General features: G+C 38.5%; 1 protein-coding gene across 4 annotated transcripts in view; it reads left to right on the forward strand.

Annotated features, from left to right (window-relative positions):
- Window positions 1–20,317, forward strand: part of RGS7 (regulator of G-protein signaling 7) — a 264,344-nt gene that overhangs the window by 177,544 nt on the left and 66,483 nt on the right. For 3 of the 4 annotated variants that reach the window (XM_009329150.1, XM_009329151.1, XM_009329152.1), the window contains exon 5: window positions 9,575–9,626. The exons of the other annotated variant lie outside the window; for it this stretch is intronic. In XM_009329150.1, coding sequence (XP_009327425.1) covers window positions 9,575–9,626 — 52 coding nt within the window. The remainder of the gene's footprint in view (window positions 1–9,574; window positions 9,627–20,317) is intronic. 4 annotated transcript variants of the gene reach the window in all.

The following is a 20,317-nucleotide window of genomic DNA, read 5'->3' on the forward strand; positions in this document are numbered from 1 at the left end:
TGGGTAATACAAAGAGCAGTCACTCCAAGCCTCCTCCCCCAGATCCACAGTTACCTTTGATCCTGGAGAGAGGATTTGAAGGAAAAGGTTTCCTTCTCATGGTTCTTCATCCTCCTCAGTGTTCAGTACAAAGAAGAGAGGGATGGCACATGGGTGAAGGGGCTTACTGCTGAGGGAAATGCACTGATGTGGTTATGAGGCAAGTGAAAAGTGGAAAAAAATCATGGAGTGGTTGAGGCTCTAGTTCTTGGCTTGTCTCTGCAGAAGCAGTGGCCAGAAGGACAAAATATGTGAGGACTTAATCTTGCAGAGAATAGGACTTATTTGTAGGAATGCTGGTCATTGAATTCTGCACAGCTGCTGGCCTGCTTCTGTCTCAAACATGGGAAATGAGCACCTCTGCTAGCATGATAATTCGACTGAAGGAAAGTATAGATTAGAATTAGCTGCACTGTGAACAGCTCAGAGTACTGCAACTACCCTGCCATGGGCTTTCCTCAGAGAGGTCTACAGCCTACCTGTTTGGACATGAAGCTTCAGTGAGGGTTAGATTGTAAAATGATATCAGTTGATTTATATAAGTTAAGGATTTGGCATCTATTTGACATATGCATATGAAATAAGATAATTTCTTCAAGTGTTGCTCAGTATATATCTGCAGTATTTTGGTTGTTTGCTGCTCTGTGGTACCTTTTGAATTGCTATTCCTATGCTAACAATGTTAAAACAATGCAATTTTAGCTGTTAATGTGTAGCATGAGAAAAAATTCATAGCGGTGTCATACTGTTAGCTGGATTTGTAGCAGCAAAAGTTATGTCATTACAATTCCACATTCCCCACCAAAATAAGGCTAATATAAAATCTGTTACTGAAGCTGTTAAACTGGAAGATGAAGACAACATACTCAATGGGGAGGAAAGTTTGACTGCAAATGTGTGAATTTTGCACTAGAATAGTTGTTCAGGTGCTTTGGAAATAGGACCCCCTGAGTATTGGACAGGATTCACAAATTTCTAGATATTTTAATAGAAAGAGAAAACCGTGCACCTGCCAGCACTGAAAAGTTCAGAAGCCATCCCTGCAGAGAAATCTCTGTCTGCAATACAAAGACCTGACCTACAAAAAACAGGCTAGCTACAATGATCTCCATGCACTTCATTTTTTGTTTTCCAAAGGGTGACGCATTCCCTCCTGACAGTAAAATTACTTCCAGTTTGTTTTAAACAACCTTCTGTTGTATCGAAATAGCTAAAAACAGTGGAGATTGTGCTTCATTTGTGCGAATGCCCTTTTATATGCAAAATTATACTTTTACAGTTATTACTCTTGCCATCAGGAGGGCTGTAAGATAGTTATATAGTTATATCTGCTTTTTTAAATAATGTAGCCTTAGAAATAAATAAATCATTCCGGATCATACTTTGACCTACTCAGGTGTAATTAGGTTAGTTTCTGTGATAACAACTTAATTCAAAGGGGATGGATCTAAATATTAATTGCCTTACTCAGAGAGGAAATTTCTAATTAGTGTCAACAAGGCAAAGCAGAAAATTCAGGGATAGTGATACTTTCCAAACCGTCCTGAAGAGCTGCATTGCCTTTTCCTGGTAAGTTAACCCTGGGACCAAAGAAAGAGCTGAATACCTGCTAACCACCCTCCTCTACCTGAGACCAAATAGGTATGAAGGGCCCAAATAAGAAAAGCAAGGTGCACCTTAGAAAGCAGATCTTCCTGGGGCCAGGGATTACTCACTGTGACCTTTCATCCGTGTCCACATGTGGTCTGTCCTGGTAAGGAATGCCTGACTCCCCTCTCCGCTGGTAAACTTCTGTAATAGTCTCCCAGGGAAAGATATGTTGATTTCTTCCACAAGTTGCACATGCATACCAAGTGTCTCAATGTTCATAGTGAAAAATAATGTTTTCTAATATCTTTTGTCTTTAAACAAACTCCTAGGATACTTGAGGCTAGTGATAATCACACTCCCATTTTTTGATGAGATTAATTCATCATTTAACATAAATTAATTTTCAGAGATGACGTTTAGGTTCTGCTGTTGTTTTGTAACTTTTAAGATGGAAGGCATAAATAGCTGAGTGTGAAAATGGGAACAGTTTCTTGTGAAAGCATGAGTCTGGTGAAGATAGTAGCAAAACTCACGGATTTTGGCAAGGTGAAGATTTCACCTGTGATGTCTCCTCCTGTTCTACCACTGGGAACACTTTCTTGACAAACACATTTAATCTCTCTGGCCTTGTTTTCCCATGCCTAAATTGGGGATAAAAATACATAGCAATCACTGTAAGGATCTTGGAATATCTTTGCTGCAAAATAGTGTAGAACATGAAGTGTTGCGGATCCTTGTGTCTCAGGTGGAATTGCATTGCTTTCCTCATCTCTTTGAGTCAGCCCTGCTCAGCTAGCTACCTCTTGGCTCGGTCCTGGGCCAGCCTCTGGCCATTGTGAATACTGAGGCTGTGACTGAACATCACAGCTCTCCAGACACTCTCCACAGCCTCGCTGGATCACGTACCGTGCCTTGAGGGAAGGATTTTATTGGAAGCCAGATTTTAGAAATAAAAAAGAAGCAGGTTATATTATCCAGCATTTGGCAGATTTTCTTTGACAATTGCAGGTACAAGGACTAATTCATTGTCTCTTCAGCTCAGGCTCAGCATATACAGGTTCTGTTTAGGTTTCGAAGAGGGAAAAATAATTTCAAATCCATGTGTCTTTCTGACTGCCCTTTTTTCTTTTTTTAACTCCCTGCTCAGGCACACTTTCCCCACCACCGCTTTCCATGCTCATCCTCTTTCCAGGTTAGAAAAGAGGAGTCACAGAGCCAAAATCTTTATTCCAACTTCCTCAACCTCTTTTTTAATAATTCTGAGCTAACTGTGGAGCACTACTTGCTGGCATCCTTCCTCTATGGGCTTGACAGTGCTAGACCAGTGATTTTACCCTTTTCCTTTACCAGGAGATCATTTGAGTCAAGTGCAGTGAATGTAAAATTGAATGCCCATGAACTCTGCCATCTGTCATGCAAGGCATTTGAGATTGTGTCTAACTGTTTTTTAGCAAAGACTTGATTTCTGCTGTTTATAAAGACAGTGGTGCCTGTGAGAAGAATAGTAGTAATATGCAAAGGAAGGTTTATGAGTGATTTGAATATTCCTCCCCCATCCCAGTAATTAGATTTTAAAAGATTTCATGGAGTGGAGCAGCTTCAGAAACAACAATTCTTTTCTTATTACTATCAACAAGGGGTAGCTGAAAGATGTTTAATGATTTCCCTCCTCAGTAATACAGTTTAATGCATAGAAATTAATCATGTTTTATAAAAGCTGATGGGCAACACTGATTTTTACAAGTGGTTGTTTCATTAGCTTAGATATTATTATTGATTAATTTTATGGTAGGGCTACAGCAGATCTATTTGTTTTATCACAGGATTGCTCACAATGCATAGCGGCCACTGCTGCCAATTTGTTTAGCGTGGAATATGTGCTATATTGCAGGATTTTGTTTCATATGACTTTATTAACAGGAGGATTATGGATTTCTGTGGTTAACTTTACCTAATGATATTAGTCTATAATGCAAGAGAACCAGTATGCGTTTGTGCGTGCAAACCCAGTTTTCCGTCATTGGCGTGAAGATCCTTGTAACAGCCTGTTTTGTTCTGAATGCTTAAATGGCTCTACGATCGCATGTGCAGTGCTAGGTAAGCCTTATTTGTCTAGTTGCTGACTTGTGCTGGCTGCTTATTCGAGTTACAGATACAGTTAAACAAAGTGCCTTAAAAGTGTACTGATAAAAACTGGCAGCATTATTTCTGCCTGGGCTGATAAACAGTACTTGACTTTCCCCAAACCGTACTACCACCCACCTTCCTTCCGCCTAAATGGGATGTCACGGCAAAATGACAAATGTTGCCTGTCTAATATACTTGTTCACGCGAACTACTTCACATTCCCTTCTGAGGAAAAGTAAAATTCTTAAGTATGATAATTCCTTCAGGTTTTCTACATCTCACAAAAACCCCTTGATATTTCATAATCTTCTCTTTGAAAATGGTAGTGTTGAGCTACAACATGTTATACCACGTCCATAACACTCCTGGGGAAAATCTTCACTTATGTAGGGTTTCTAGATCATAAAACAAAGCACACAGATTGTATAATGTTTGTGCTATAGGAATATGTGATATTGCAAGGGATGTTATAATTCTTCTACAGTGTACTCGGGATATGTGAGTTGTAACAAGTAGTTAAACCAAGCTTTGTTTGCATAGTCCAGGTATAGGGAAGGTCATTTACATGGGCAGAGCCCCTTGCATTGCTGTGGGGGGTTTCTAATAGATCAGATGAGAGCAGGCAGCTTTCTCCTTTGCACACACCTCCTATTCTGATTCCTGACCTCATTCCGTGAGACCAGGGATCTTCTTATTTGCCTTGAACAAGGCAAATCTTCTTCCCCCCCGTCTTCATGGATAACCTCTCTAGCAAATTCTTCTAAGGGATTATTAAATATCTGGACTGTGAAATTGTGTGGAGACTTTTGAAACAGAAGTGGAAAGATGTAAACTCAGCACATACATTATAGTCACGTGTTATGTAATTAAACTATTTGAGGTCTGTAACATCTAAGGGACAAAGTAAACCTCAGACTCCATTTGTAGGAAAATCAGGTTTTTGGAGTCAAAGGTTCCAGGGATTTCTGTCTGAGACCTTGTGCAAGCTCAATGTTAACTTGCCTGATTGCAGAGGTTGGGACAACAAATCTCTGTGCAGGTAGAAGCCCGCGAGGCGCTGGGGCTGAGGAGGACTGCAGCCAGGGGCGGTGGGGATGCACTCAGAGCATGCCCCTGAAGAACGGAGACAGGCAAGGGGCCGTCCGGTGCACTCGAGGGCCAGCCTGAATGGGGGGGCCTTGATACACATTTCCCCAAAATCTTAATGTATCATTCTAATAACAGAATTGTACTATTGTGGGAGCCTTGTGGTGAGGTTTCTCCCTGGGACTTTTCTCAGCCAGGAGTGATGTTGCTTGAGATTTACTTCTATTGCTACAGTTTATCAAGGGGTATTCCAGTTTATCCAGTGTGCATGACACATGGCGAGGTAGATTAAGACCAGAACTTTATGACTGTTAATACCAAACAATTAGGCAAGAAAATGTGGAATGCACCTTTGGGAAAACGTCAGTCATTTTAACTACACACAAGTTTATTGTTGATGGATTTTTTCCATACAATCATAGCATTGTAAAAATCCTTTAATCAGAAACTGATTTTTTTATCATGTTTCATTTTCAGTGTCTGGGTTTTTTTAAAGATTTTTCTTGATTTTTTTTTTACTTTCTTTCCGTTTAAGTCTTAATCCTGTCCCTTACCACTATTTTTTGTGCCTGGTTTTAGGAGAATTTTCCTAATCTCTGCACCCACCAATGCCATTTCCTGCTTTGAAAGTGAATAATAGTTATCTACTCTTTGAATAAAACTTTATCAGCAGCTGTAGCTGCTTTTGAGCACATCTCTTAATGCGATACCATAATTCTTTACTTGCTGGTAAGAAAGTAATGTAGGACTTTGCCTTGGCCAAAATACATAGCATTTACTGTTTATTTCTCATCTAGTAGGGGCTTTACACTGTTAGTGACCTAATATGTTTTTGAAAAATCCAAATTTTAGTAACCTTTAGCTTTTAAGGATTCAGAAATGGATAGTGTATTACAATTCTTCAATCTAGACACTAGATGTAGAAAGATTAGAATACAGAAAATTTCAGCTTTTCCCCTGTTCTGAAAAAGGTAGATCTTCCCCTTGCTATAGTATTCTGAGGCTCCTCTGCCTTATGTGATTTATTTTTTTTTTTAAATAACTGCCCATGTTTCAAAGGTTACTTGAATGAATATTTTTTCTGTGTATAACTTGCCCTTCAGGTGACTTGCACTCCTTTAAACATCATGCAGATAATCCAATACTTTTGAAAACTCTTGCCAGTTAGATACTAAATACTATAGAGAGTTAGAGATAGAGGAGATAGAGAAGTACCAGAGCAAAAATTTTGTCATAATATTTGCACATGCATATAACTCACAGTGCTGAGGAACCAGGAGTCGTTCTTCAGTTTGGTGAGGCTTTTTTGTTTTCTACAAATAAACACAGTTTACCCACATGAAAACGCAATAATTCCTTAAGCGTTCTGTGCTGAATTTCATCAGGCCTCTAACCTGGACTGTCTGACCTCATATAAATATTTCTCTTCCTGTTTTTTTCCTGCACTTCGCCCTGTAGTCTTATCTTCATGTCAAAATTAATTCTGGGCATGTTCGCAGAGCTGATTGCAGGCAGACTTGAACTTTGTTCCCACTGGGAGCCGGCTGGCTGGAGGCCAGCTCCGGCCACGTTGCAGTGCTTGAGCTGATGAGCTGTACTTCTCAGCAGGTCCCATTAAATGCATCCAAGCACCATGCAGGCAGGGTCACGGCTTGCAGTTCAGAGGCAGCTTGTGCCTGCCCAGTTCAGAGCATCCGCACATCTGCATGTCATTCCCTGGGCAGAAAAACCTTTATCTGACCACAGTCTCCTTCCTTCTGGAGATTCAAACAAGGAAGGCATTTAATAATCTTCTGTACTGATCTGTTATTTGAACCCCTTTCTCATAACGTAATGTTTGCCTTTTGCTGGGGTTTCTTTTTGGCTTATCTTATAACATTATTGAAACCTTTTATTATGACTTATCGTGTGCTTTGCTAATTAAAACTCATGTTCTGTTTTAACTTTTCTTCTTTTATCTCTAGAGGCATGGAGGCGCAGGGAGGCTTAGACTCATCCTCAGTAGCATGTGCATTTGTTTGTGCTTTTTCCATGATCTCTTGTTCATGTTTCGTTGATTGGAGATTGCCGGTGTGGTTACGCTGGTCTGTCACTACACTTTCTCTCTAAAGGTACTTGGACGTTTAGTACGTCCCTTCCATCTCTTTGACCCTCCGTTTACTTTCCGGAGAGACCTCCTCTGCCTGTTCTCTGAGCCTGCTGGCCCTCATACTGCTGTGCTTGTCTTTGCAGAATACCAGCCTCATCCTGCAGTCACTTTCACTCCAAGTACTACACACCTGCAAAGTCTTGGTCAGGTATTCTCTAATGGAACAAAATCTATTTCATCTGTTCCCTCGAAAGTTTTGTTCAGCTTCGGAAAGGAAAAAGTGTACTCGGTGCATTTTCACACTTCTTGGCATTGGTCTGAACTGAGTTCCTCTGTCAGAAGCAGGTCCTGCCATTGGGATGCACTTTTTTGTCCTTCAGAAAAGCCTTGGCCACCTCTGCCTCCTAGTGATGAGCTAAAGTGACGTTTCACAACATTGAAGATCCTGCCCCCTTTCCCATATTCTGTTTAGCGCCCACACTCCCTCCACCACCAATGTGCAAGTCCCAATAAAAATTCAATGTGTTATTTTAACTAAATACTGAAAACAGTAATATTAGATTTATCCTTGATTGATACAATCTCTTTGAGAGCCTCTCAGAATTATTTCTTGCAGTATTCTTGCTGGCCAGGAGTAGCTTTTCATTTATGTATGAAACAACAGAGTCCTCCTCTTACGTCATAAATATAATTGTGAATATATAGTATTTCCTCATAGCCTGATGTGAAATGAATGCCAAAAGCAATTTTGGGATTCGCTCAAAATCAGAAGAGAGAATTTATTTTTTAATCTCAGCTGGGATGGGAGTATATGTAATTTGTCAAGAGAAATCCTAAGTATGTGTGAGAAGATTAAATATGGAATTTGCAGCAAGTATACCCACAATTGGAAGAATCTCTGCCTCTTTACTTCTGAAAGGGCTCTTCCCCTGCACCTTTCTCCAGCCATCCTCCACCATAACTGCTATTCCCCCCTGAATAAAATCTGAGCCCCAAGTTTCAGCTCGGGAGCTGCCTGAGCAGATATGGTTTCTGTGTATTTAGTAACCCCACTGCACCCTTTTTCCAGAAGTTCAGCTTGAACCTGTAAACAGAGGTTAAAGTTGCTGTTAGCAGGAAAATGATGTAGTTGTGCTTTTCTTCTTGGGCCTCTCCTGAGATATGCTTCATGCCTCTAAGGATAGACTGTTCTCCCTCCCCAAGTTTGAAAACTGTATATTTAAATGATGGTGACTTTATGCTTTATATGATTGACATTGTTAAATTACTTTTATAGCTTCTTGCTTCTCTGGGATTCGCTGAGTGCTGCCATTCATTGTTTAGGGGTTCCTCTTATTCTTTCCATTTGTGCTTATACTGGTCACTGATTTCAGTGGCACTGCGAACGAATAGTTGATAGGAGAATGACTTATTGCTGCTCCATTACAGAGCACAAAACAGCTTACAAGAAACACATCTCAGCCTTTGAAGTTAGCTTGTGATAGTTTCTTTTTTACCTTTTAACTCATTGCTGTTGCCTGATAAATAGCAAGTTCTAAATCGTTCCCATTAAAGTTGATGGGTCATTGTTACAATAGAGAGAGATTTTTCCCAATATATATCTAACCTGACAGCAGGTGTGAACGTGTCACCTTTCAGCCCTGTTGGTTTCCAGATTAACATTAAAACAGTTTTGAGGGAAGTGGGCAGCAAGAGAGTTTCCATTTTTGCAGCTGGGAGATCTTTGAGAAAACCCAATAAGAAACATAAAGTAAAGCAGAAGTTTTTCCTAAGGAAGTGCCTGTGTTTTGAAATACCGCTCAGACCAGTCCACATATTTAACGAGATTAATTCAACTGCTCAAATAATATATAATTCTCTGTATGTGTGTATATATACATATGAATGCGTTATGTATAAAATACTGTAATCCTCTACATTTTAACAAAAAGTTACCATTTTAAAAATTAAGTTATTTGTGTGAAAAATGCCTATATGGTCTTATATTCTTCATTTGGTAGAAGTGAATTATTTTAACAATACATTTAGCACAGTTTTAATAAGCATAGTATTGAACTAGTTATTGATACTTTTATTGGCTTTCCATTAAAAAAATCACATTTTAAATCACAATTTGTAAACAATTAGAAAAAAATAGACTTCAACAAATGAAAAGAACTTTGATAACTTTGTGAAAACAGGTTGTGTTTAGTGGCATTTTTAAACAAATAACTTCTAGGAAAGAGTATTATATATTAATATATACTAAGGAAAACTTTCCAAAATCAAGAACTGAATGTACCCCAAAGTATTTTCTGTCTTTTTACCTTCTAAAACTGATTCTTCAGGACATGTGAGAGGTATGGTGCTAGGCAAGATGAAAAAGACAGCCTTACTACCTAACCTTGTGGGTTTTGTTCCCTTAACTTTAAGAATAAAAAGAACACTTTGTTCTTCTTTTTCAATGCAATTCTGACACTAATGCAATAAACAAGCGTACGAAAGTAATTTTCTGTTTTGATGTCTATTTCAAAATTGTCAAGTTAACAATATAATAGATCTACCAAAAATGTAAATTGACTCTGGAAACCAGTATCAATCCAAGGACTGTATAATGCTTGCATTGTCTAACTTGAGTTCCCTACTTTTTTGTTTTGTCTATAGACACCCTATTTTTGGCCATCAAATTGTTGGGAGCCGGAAAACACAGACTATGGTCAGTGTAGAAATCTTTCCTATTTCTTTCGGGAATTATGTATTATATGAATGAACACATCATTGCAGTCTGTCTTATTTAATCATCCCACTGTTAAAAACATAATTACATGTCATGTAATTCCTGTGCAAGAATTGCTGATATTGAAATGAATGTGTTGTCACCTTTTTCAAAGTTTATTAAAAGTTTATTAAAGTCAGATTTGGAGTTGATCTGAGGAAAAAAAAAAAAGCCTCAAAACTCATCAAAACCTACCTTGCCATTTACATCTTCTGTGCGCTCCAGGAAGTGTAATTATTTACAGTGACAAAGTCTCAGTGAAGCAGAGGACGTTTTATTGATGGTTGTGCAATAGTTATTCTCAGATTCAGACCCAAAGATGTGCCTAGTTTAGATCTTTTATTTCTGATATACACCGTGTGGTAAATTATTTATTATGGAAACTAATATGGTTCTAATATGAACTATATTAGAAATACCTTGTTTATTTGCCTGTTTCTTGGGTTTTTCTTCATAAATTACACATTGTAATTGCTGATATGTGCTTAGACAGGAAAATCTGAAGGTAATAGGTAGTAAAGTATTACAAAAAAATTCATAAAAAATTATAACCAAAATTAGGTGTCTCTGTACACCAAATAGTGACCTAATTTTTAAAGAAAAATGGATTATCTATGTGCACTCTCCTGTTCATTCTAATCCAGACTGTAAGTACTCAGCTCATCTGAAGACCAGGTCACTTATTTAGGTAACTAAGCATGTACGTGATAGCTTACCTTTTCAAAAACTCAAACTTTGAAAGTCTCTATTTACAGCTTTTCAGAAATTTAGATGCGTGTTCACTTGTAATATGAATTCAGTCTCAGCTCTTGGGAGCTGAAGACCCCAGGGATGAATGGTTCCAATAGATGCTTCCTTGCTTTCCATAGCGGGCACAGTTTAATTTCAAATACCTTGCTAAATAAAACAATTTCAAGCTGAGACTCTCAGGAGAGCTGAGTGCCTTTAAGGTAGAGTTTGAAAACAGTGACAGTTTCCTCATCCTGTAGAAGGAGGAAAATGTTCATCTTTCTTTAAAATACTGAGATTTGAAGATGTCCAGCAAATAGTTATTGAAAGCTACAAAGGAGGAGTAATTCATACCACACCTGAGTGATTAGCCAGTCCATATGAGGAAATTAGCCGCTGAAGGAGAAATGCTTGATTTACCACTTACTACAATGTTTCTTCCTTTCCTTGAAAGTGTTATTTGCTTTTCTCAGAGGGGCATCTCAGTATAGTCTCCTAATACGTTAAAGATCAGAAAGTAATTTACTATGGTTTTGAGAGACATTGAGTTGTTCAGCTGTAATGCGTATTACAATACCAGGGGGATTTTAATACACAAATATATGCTTAACAGGTCTGAACTTGAGATCAGGCTGAGAATGTTTCTATTAATATCCTTTAATCTAAATTAGGAGACACTAGTTTTCTAGTCACAGCTGATCACTGGATTGGGCAATGAATTACATACCTTAGTCAGTAAATAGAAATCTTATGTAATCTCTCCTGGTTTTGCATGCCAGAAATACAGAATTAAACTTGGGATCAGTTTCTTCATCATGTGGGGAGGTGCCTTTGTTGAACAGTAAACGTACTCATTTGAGAGCTTTTGAGATTTAAATAGAAGACCTGTAAAATATGTTCCTGTTGGTGAATTTAAGCTCTTCTGTTGCAGAGGGGTGAAGGAAGGGAAAGCCCCAACCCTGCCATCTCCTTGCTCCTGCTGAGTCATGAGCCAAAGGTGCAAGCCTGTAAGAAACCCACCTGCAGCTCCCCCGTGCAACAGGGTCAGAGCATTGCACTTGATCTACCTAAGGTGGCTCTGTGTCGCCAGAATTGGCTAATGCTAGAGCATTCGCAGGAAAATAAATTTTTAAGACAACTTTTCACTGGTGTTCTTATTAGGTTAGCATCTTCCCAGTCCGAGAAACTAGCATTTGCCTTGTGGCCTGAGGATTTTTTTCTGATACCTTTCTATGAATATAAAGAGAGGGCAGATAAGGGGGGAACTGAATACAGCTGCTTGCAAAAAGGATCACATAACTGTTGTAAACAATGTTCATCAGAGGAATACAGAAAAATTGAACAGATCATATTCAAGAATCCAAAATAAATCTAAAGTAGGATTGAAACAATTTGAGGATATTAAAGGATAAATTCCACCTCAAATACACTCCAAAGAGGTTCTGCAGATTTTCACAGTAACTCTTACTTTCTAGAAAATATAATAAATGGAATTTATGTTATTACAGATATGCAAATGCATTTCGTACTTGTCATGTATTATGGTGCTGTGCAGTGCTTCCATTTTCATGGACTTGCCCTGAACAAGCTTGAAACTGCATCTCCTAAAACTAATGATCATGGCAGGCATCAGTAGGCTCTCAAGGCCAGCAGGAAGTAGGCTTTCTCTGTAATCTTCCTTTATCAAAGTTATTAACAAAGCAAACCACTTTCTTTGGCATTGACCTAATTTTACAAGTCTTTGAAAACACACTGCAATTTTATTTTAATTTAAAAATTACTCCCAGCCATTTACCATTACTCACCCATAGCTGGGCTACTGTCCAGAATGTGGCATACTGCCAGGAAAATAATTAATCTTAAACTAGAAATTAAATGAGATTGAGATACTGCATGTGTTAGTTTATTACCAGAGCTAACTCAGAAACAAATAATCTTTACATCTTTGTATAATATGTTAATATCTTCTCCAAAATATAATTTCTTGTTCCACGTGAGCTTGTAATATCAAATATTTTCATTAAAAAGGGTATATCTGAAGAAAATGTGAAGAAAAGAGACATGAAAACAGCATCTTCCAAAATGTCAAGAAACTGCAGACCTGTTCTCATAATAAAGCTGTAGTGCAGTGCTATGTCTTGGTGGCAAAAAGAGGGCTTGGATTAATTTATTGTGTCAAAGCGGAATTGTGTAGCCTTTGGTTTTGATCGTAACTGTCAAAATATTGACCATCTGATCATTCTGAGGTTACCAAGAAACTGTTGATTTTCACAAAGTGCTGGAAATCTCCCTCCGTTTTGCTTGAAAATCATGCTATAAGAGATCTCAAGAGAGGCACCTCAAACTGCAAATAAGTTTTAAAAAGGCAGGTTCTTAGGTTCCATCTGTTGAAGATACCTGTTTTAATGCCGTATGTCTTGGAGTCCACCCACGCGGGACATGTTGTTCTGTGTAGAATCCCATTGGTTTCAGTGGGATTTTATTAATGAAAAGAAGTATGCACATTAATAATAATAATAATTAATGATAATAATATTTTTAAGGCCAGTGTAGTTCAAATCACTTTACATTTCCTGTGAGTTAAGTCATGTTCCTGAATGATGATTTGGTTTTGTGACAAATAGAATTGAATTGGATCTCAGTTCAGAAAACTGGCTCTGGAAATGAACGCAGCTAATGGCTGAGCATGCGACCTACCTGTAATCATCTTCTGTTTTCTTACAGATGTAATTTTGTAACTGACAGAATTTTTTTCTGGCAGATTAAAAACAGTTCATGTCATTAAGAATTAATTAAATATGGAGACTTGTTAAGTCCATTGCATCTCAGAAGGGGGAAATATAATGCCACATATGAAATTGTTATTCCACATGCATTTGGCCTCAGTTCTCACGGGACCCATCAGGAGGTTTAGTGACTCACAGCTGTTGCAAATTTGAGGAAATCATTTCCTTACTGTTCTCTTTTTGGAATGAGATAAATAAGAAATATGAAAGGTTAGGGAAAAAATTTATTCACAACAAAATAGCAATTATTTTTGTGTTTGAAAAGCTCAAGCCTAAACCTAAGCAAACAAATGAACATAGTTGTGACAATGGAAGAGGCTTATAAGAATTTCAGACATAAAAGATGTGAAGAAGAATTAGTAACTTTTACTCATTTTCTCTAGTGCGCTTCTGTTGATGGTTAGACTCAAAAGTGTCTGTGACATAGAGACCTTTTCTCCACAGTTAACTGCATATTAAAAAAAGAAGTATGTTCAAAGGAGAGACAGAATAAAATTTTAAAAGTGCCACAGTCACTTATAGTGTTAAGGAGGTTTGGACTAATACTAGAAGACAACAGTCAACTGCATCTATATTGCAGTTGCAAGAGGATGCTGTTTCAGCCTTGTAATTTTATGTGTGTGCATTTCTCCCAAATGAGTTAAAAATGGAGGAGGATTGCAGAAACTTGGTAGGTTATGGAGAATAAATAACTAATAATGCAACATCGAGTTTAAGAGCACATGACCGTCAGATCTGTATATGATGCTAAATGAGACTAATTTTCTATATATTCAAAGCAAAATCTTAAATTCTGCTGCTGTGAAGAAGGACAAGTTTTGAAAATGTACATATTTTCAGTAGCCTTCCAGGTAAAGTCATGTGCTGTGAAGTCAACCTTCTAGGAAATTAGAGCACTTACAGGGGAAAAAAAAAGCCTTAATTGATTGCTCCCTTTAAAAGCATAAGCTCCCTGTCTGGATAAGTGCTGCCTGTAAACTTCTGTGGCAGTTCTATAGATATTCATGACTCTGTTATCCAGTCTGAGTTAAAATAAGTAAACAATCTACTTTTGCTATGTGCAAGTTGTTGTCTTATAGCTGTTGTTCTCTAGCATTTTTATGAAAGCATAAGTCTATCCTTTTAAAATTTTCTTGATAATCAGCTAACAAGTCAGTCCGTCCAAAGCTTCCTTCCTAATGAAACCTTCTTATTGCTTAAGAGTAAACTGACTGAGACCTCTCTGCGTTCAGCCTCTGCTGCTCTGTCCTGAACACAAGCCATCGCACCTGGCTCATCTGCCTCTCCTCTGTCAAACCAGCAGTTGTGCTAAAGAGTACATAGCGCACAAAAAGTAATTGCAATCATGTATCATGTTTTTCACATACTGAAAATTTTCATATAATTTTCTCCTAGAGTTTGTTGCCTGCTTATTTTACATGCCTAGCTTCAAATCCCTCTATGAAAAATTTGATTAGTTCAGGAATTTTCTCTCTCATTCATCTTGCTGCACCCTTTTCCATGGAGTAACTGGCTAGAAGAACTGTACGGAGGATGCATTATACACTTTCTTCACCCAAATGCTCAGGCAGGATTCCCTTGGCAACAGCTTATTAGTAAGCGATTTGTGTTTGAGAAATATTAAGCCCTATTGCTTGCCTGAGCTCTGCTGGAAAACTGCATGTGCTCAGCATCTCTGAAAATCAATCCATAAGTATGAGTCAGTAGCTTGGGGCAAAACTGGTAGCAGAGTAGCATTTTCTTCGATATAAATTGTCAGACATGAAAAAAAATTATTTCTTAAAATTTATGCCATGAGAATGAGGAGAAATTTACCAATATAGTGTAAATAGTTTCTGGAGAGCTCTGCAGTTCTATAACCTTGAATCTTGATACCCAGTTCCCATTTTTTAAACAGCTAGTGTCAGCCAGAGTACGTCAGCAATGACTCCTGCAAGCAATCCTCTTAGGTCCTTAATAGAGATCCCTCCTTTAAGGACCTGTCTCAAAACATCTCAAAATTTGCTGGATTTCTAGTGTAGTAAGAAACAGACTCTTTCCACCAGACTCAAGTAATGTACTAAATTGTTGCTAAGACTGGCTTGTGGCTCCTTAAGTGAGTGACTTTGCTTTGAGAAACTACATATACAGAATATATTGACTAAGATCTTGGTGGCAGGACTAAGTGAGGAGTACAGTCTATCAAGGAGAATAGTCCCTCAAGAAAATGTGGCTGGGGCCAGTGCTTGCTGTGCATAAAATTTAATCTGGTCAGAACCGAATCAAATGAGCTTTAGGAAAGAAACTTGCATTAGCAGAAAGACGGAAGAGGTGACCTACAAGATTTTTTTCCACTCTGAATTGGTATCCCATTATATTTCTCTGCAGAGCTACATAATTCACTCATTAGGAGCTATCTCTGTCATAAAAATGACGAAAAGAAAGTCTCACTTCAACAAGCACATCCTGAATTTTGTTCTGATCCTTGCTAATTCTGACATTGACAAACCAGCGCAGCGAGGGCTCTGTAAGCGGGAGGCATTTCCTGAAAATGCTTTCCAGTCAGCTCACCACTTCAGAGTTTTGTACTTACCTGAATTTTTCTTTCCATGAATGTGTAACTTATTTCCATAATATGTGGAGCATGGAAAATATGTTTGGCCAATTCATTTATATGCACGCTTATGAAAAGGTGACCAACTCAAGTACATGTTTTCTGCAGCATTATTTGACTCAAGTACATGTTTTCTGCAGCTTTATTTTAAAAGCATTACTTTAAAAGCATTGATAATCTGCATCCAGGTCCCCTATAAACAGAGATAAAATTTCTTATCAGAATAAGTTCTGAGATATAGAAACATAATTCATATTTTTCAGCATTGCTTTCAAATTACTGTTGAGTAAACTAAATAAGTTTGTCTGTTTCATTATCAATATGGAAATTAGAGCTTTCAGGCCATGAAGGGAGCAGTGACAACAAATGCTTTTTTCTGTAGTCATGCACTGTCTTGCCACTGATAGCCCTTTGCCAGGTGGGCACTGAGTAATTGCCTGCTTTGTCAAGTAATGGCCACCTTCTGATGCTGTCCCTGTAGCTGATTTTTACAGTTCAGAAGAAAATACTCTCCATCTTCTGACATCCTCAGCCTTGCCTTGGATTGCACATGCCCTAAGTGATTTCTGTGCAAAATCAGTGTATTTGGATTTGTTGCACCTCCTCTTAGAAGCTTTTTAGCAAGTGCATTTGAGTCCCCCTTAAATCTGAAAGCCTCATGAGGAGGTAGAAAGCATATTTTTTTGGTGTCAAAGCAGGGTGTTAAATTCTTGAATGCACATTGAAAGCATTATGATAACATCAAGAAGTATGAAATAATTCAATGGATGCAATTTTAAATTAGATTTGACAACAGGATATTCTTTATCTGATCCCATAGTTTATGTAGCTTGGGTGACCTCTCTTCCATATCTCTTTTTGTCACCCTGAAGGACTTTCCCAGGCCAACGTCATCTGGGGACTTTTGTGTGTTGAAGGTGAATTTGCCTTTTTCTAATTCTTGAGCTCTCTGGTAGTTTGAAATTTGGTTTCTTTCTTGCCCTTGGTTTATGTAAGAGAGTCCTCTACCCACCTAAATCTATAATCAGATTGCATTCCTTAAATGTTACAGAAATAGTGTGATCAAAGAGTAAAAAGTAGAGAAAAGGAGGAGTGTTTCAGAAGTTATGTTTTTGACCATTTGGCAATTCAGTGCACATAAGCTATCATGGCCTTCCTTCTAACTTAATGTTATGAGCATTTACTAAAGAGTGTAGTTCTTTTATAGATACACAAGGCTGATCGGTGACCCGTTTGTCCACCTAAAAGTTGTCATCTTTTTTTTTAAGACTAAGTGAAACTCAATAGCTGTTGCAAAGAGCAAAAATTATTTTTTTTATTGAGTAAATCAGAGGTGACCTAAAGATGGTATAAACAGTCCTAGAAGTCCAGATGTTTAAATAAGATAGTTGATTGCATTTCCTCCATCCTGCAGTCATGTTCTGTGCCGATTGTCCCATAATTCTCCATCTGACGCAGGCACTCACATATGGAGGGAGAACCTCTGTCTGCCCACAGGACACTTTGAAACCCTTAGACCTTGCAGTACTTTCTATTTTCTTTGCTCTTTAAATACTGACTAGGCATGTACACACTGACTCCGAAACCAGAATTTTGACTCAGAGAGAGTATAAATTTAATCTGGCCTCAGTGGAGATAATGAGTGTTCACTGAAAGTTACACCCACCATCTGGGGCTGAATCAAGCTGTAACACCACTGGCACTGGGACAATTATGTAAAGAGTTTAAGTTTGTGTACGTGGTGGTGGATGTGTAGGTGGCATTATCTGTGGTCTTCAGAAGCCCAGTTGTACTTCCATTGAATTTAGCTGAGGCTTTTTCTCTGCTGTGGTGACAGGGAAGATTTAGCCCCTGTTTAGCAACAAGCTTAAATTCCCTGGTTTAACTTTTAGGTGAAAGCTCTGTTTTTTTTCAGTAAGTGTGTGTAATATAATGTGGACTCAGTCCAGTTTCTAGATTCTAGAATGAAACCTGTCATTATCACTGCGATCTTATTTAAAGAAAAAAAATCTATAGAGGTTTCTTAGGAGCTTTCAAGTACACGTGAACGGTCAAGAATAGGAAACAAAGGTAACTAACCATGAAAATGGGTTATTTTGGGATTAACAGTTTAAAAACTTGCAAGAGGGAAAACCCAGACACCCTCTTCATGCAACTCTCACTAGAACACTTTGCAATCTCACTTTAAGCTCTCACATTGCCCACGTTTTGTGAATGACTGAACAGAATTTTCAAGAGTGAGTAGTCTGTATTTACTGCACAGCTACCAAAGTGTATTTTAGTACTAGTTCATGGTTCAAATGCCCATTTATAAACATCACTGACCATGTTTCGTTATGAAATGTTGTGTATTAATATTGCCTTTAAAATTATTGGCAAATCTGTTTTCTCATGATAATCAATCACTTCTAAAGCACAAGCTATAGCATCTAACATATAAATCACTTTAGTGGAGGCAATTATGTTGATTGCAAAATCCATCAGAATACAGTGGCTCTAAAAATAAGAGTGTATGTGGCAGTCCATATTTAGCAAATTGAGGGTATTAATCAGACCCTGTTCCTTGCATATCATTCATCCATATGTTAAGCATTTTTCAGCACCCTTGTCAGGGAGCGGCAAGAGCGGGCAGCTCTGCAAGGGAAGGTAAGCAAGAACTGAGGGTGGCAACAGCGCAGGCAGGAACAATGTCCTCACTGACAAAGTCTCAAGTGAACAGGAAGGTCCAAGGTCAAGCCAGGAAGCCAGGGCAGCATTGGTAAGTTACAGGGCTGGTTAGAGGCATATCTACGACGTAGCTCAAGCAGGGGCCAGGGGAAGTAGCTGGGCTTAAGCACAGCTCCTGAGCACAGGGGGCCTCAGTGGAGACCCTGGATGGACTGCTCAGGGCAATTACCTCTCCTCGGTGTACTGAGGGCCCTGACCAGGACCTTTGGGGGGTAGATAAATAGAGAACTATATAGAGAAATAGAAGAGCTTTTAGTTCGAGACCCTTCCTGCAGATTGTACTTCTGTATGAAGCTGTAAAAACACTGACAACTCATATAAACCATGGGATTAGAAAAGCAGACACTGTCACTCTCTGAAATGCTGAGGGCTCATGACTCTGCTTGGAGAAAGAAACTCTCTGACATCCTCCACAGATACTCAAGGTCAGGCTACTGGATACATGCAGTTACTTCACACGTGTCTTGGTGTGTGCAAAAGATGGGAGTATCTGTATTTCAGATTTCATTGCTCTAAAAGTCAGAAGAACAAAACCTTATTTCTCTGTGTCTTCAAATGTTCTGGCTGAAAACAAGAGTGATTTTCACATTATTCTTGCTTTCCAACGTGCTAGTGAATTTTGTTACAGACAAGCCAAAGAATATGATAACGAGAGTGTGAAGTGGTGAACTCAAATTCCTGAGCTCCGCCAGCTTCTTGTATGACTACAAGTAGCTCTTAAATAGATCCTCAAACATGCACTTCTATAATAAGGATGTAATTGTTAGCACATAGAAATGGCAGTAAATTGAGTCAAAGAGTAGGAATGTCCTTCAGGACTGTTTTCTTCTACATTAGTGGATATGTTTTATTTCCCAAAGAACTAAATCTTTCTTGGGCATATTCTGCCTTATCCACACTGGCACGTAGAAACATTCCTGACATAAAGGATCCAAGCCACATGTATTATAACCTTTAGGCACCTGAAGGGGAGGGGATCTGGATATTCCAGAGAAAAAAGCTCTGAGGGATGAACGTGATTTTTTGAGTCTAATATATGCTCATAATAAAAAACAAACAGTCTTGTATGGACTATTTGCTATGGAGTTGGAGCAAAAAGGGTCATTAAAAGAACCCTGCAGGGAAAATACTGCAGTACAGTCACACAGTGAAGACAAGAGTTTTCTCAGACGCACTATTAGATTAATAGTGTGGCAAGCTAATTCCTCTCTCCTGCTCCTGGTGACCTGGTGGTTGTTTTGCCAGTGTTGAGAAATCTGTGATCAGAAGATGCTTTTTTGTTAAAACCTATCATGACAGAAAAATGAAGAGTCAGCCATCTCTGCAGCAACGATTTTTGTTGGAGGTAGCAGGAGATGCTAATGCCAAAAAATACCCACAATGGGACTCAAGGAAGTGCTAAGCTAACTAAAGGTGCCTTTACAGGGACTACGGAATGTGGTTTACAAGGGCTTAATCAAGTGCAGAGAACAGGGAGTTTGTTTTGTCTCTGTTCAGGTGGTATTAGACTGGTCAGACTAGACAAAATTTGACCCCTGGAATTCTCAGGACTGTCTACGCATTTCTATTAAATATGTATTTTATTGCTAATATTTTCAAGGGGTTCAGGGATTATTTTTTTCTTGTTCAATAAAATAACCGATTTTGAAGGAAAAGAGAGGAAAATGCTTCACTGTAAAAGGACCTAACTGACAAAGACCACCTCTCTCCTCAGTATTCTCATACCACTGTACTGATTGTGGCTGCAACCTGGATACAAAGGGTCCAGAATTCATCCCCTCATCTTTTTGTGACAT

Source organism: Pygoscelis adeliae, unplaced genomic scaffold, assembly GCF_000699105.1.
Source record: "Pygoscelis adeliae isolate BGI_AS28 unplaced genomic scaffold, ASM69910v1 Scaffold77, whole genome shotgun sequence".
NCBI lineage: Eukaryota > Metazoa > Chordata > Aves > Sphenisciformes > Spheniscidae > Pygoscelis > Pygoscelis adeliae.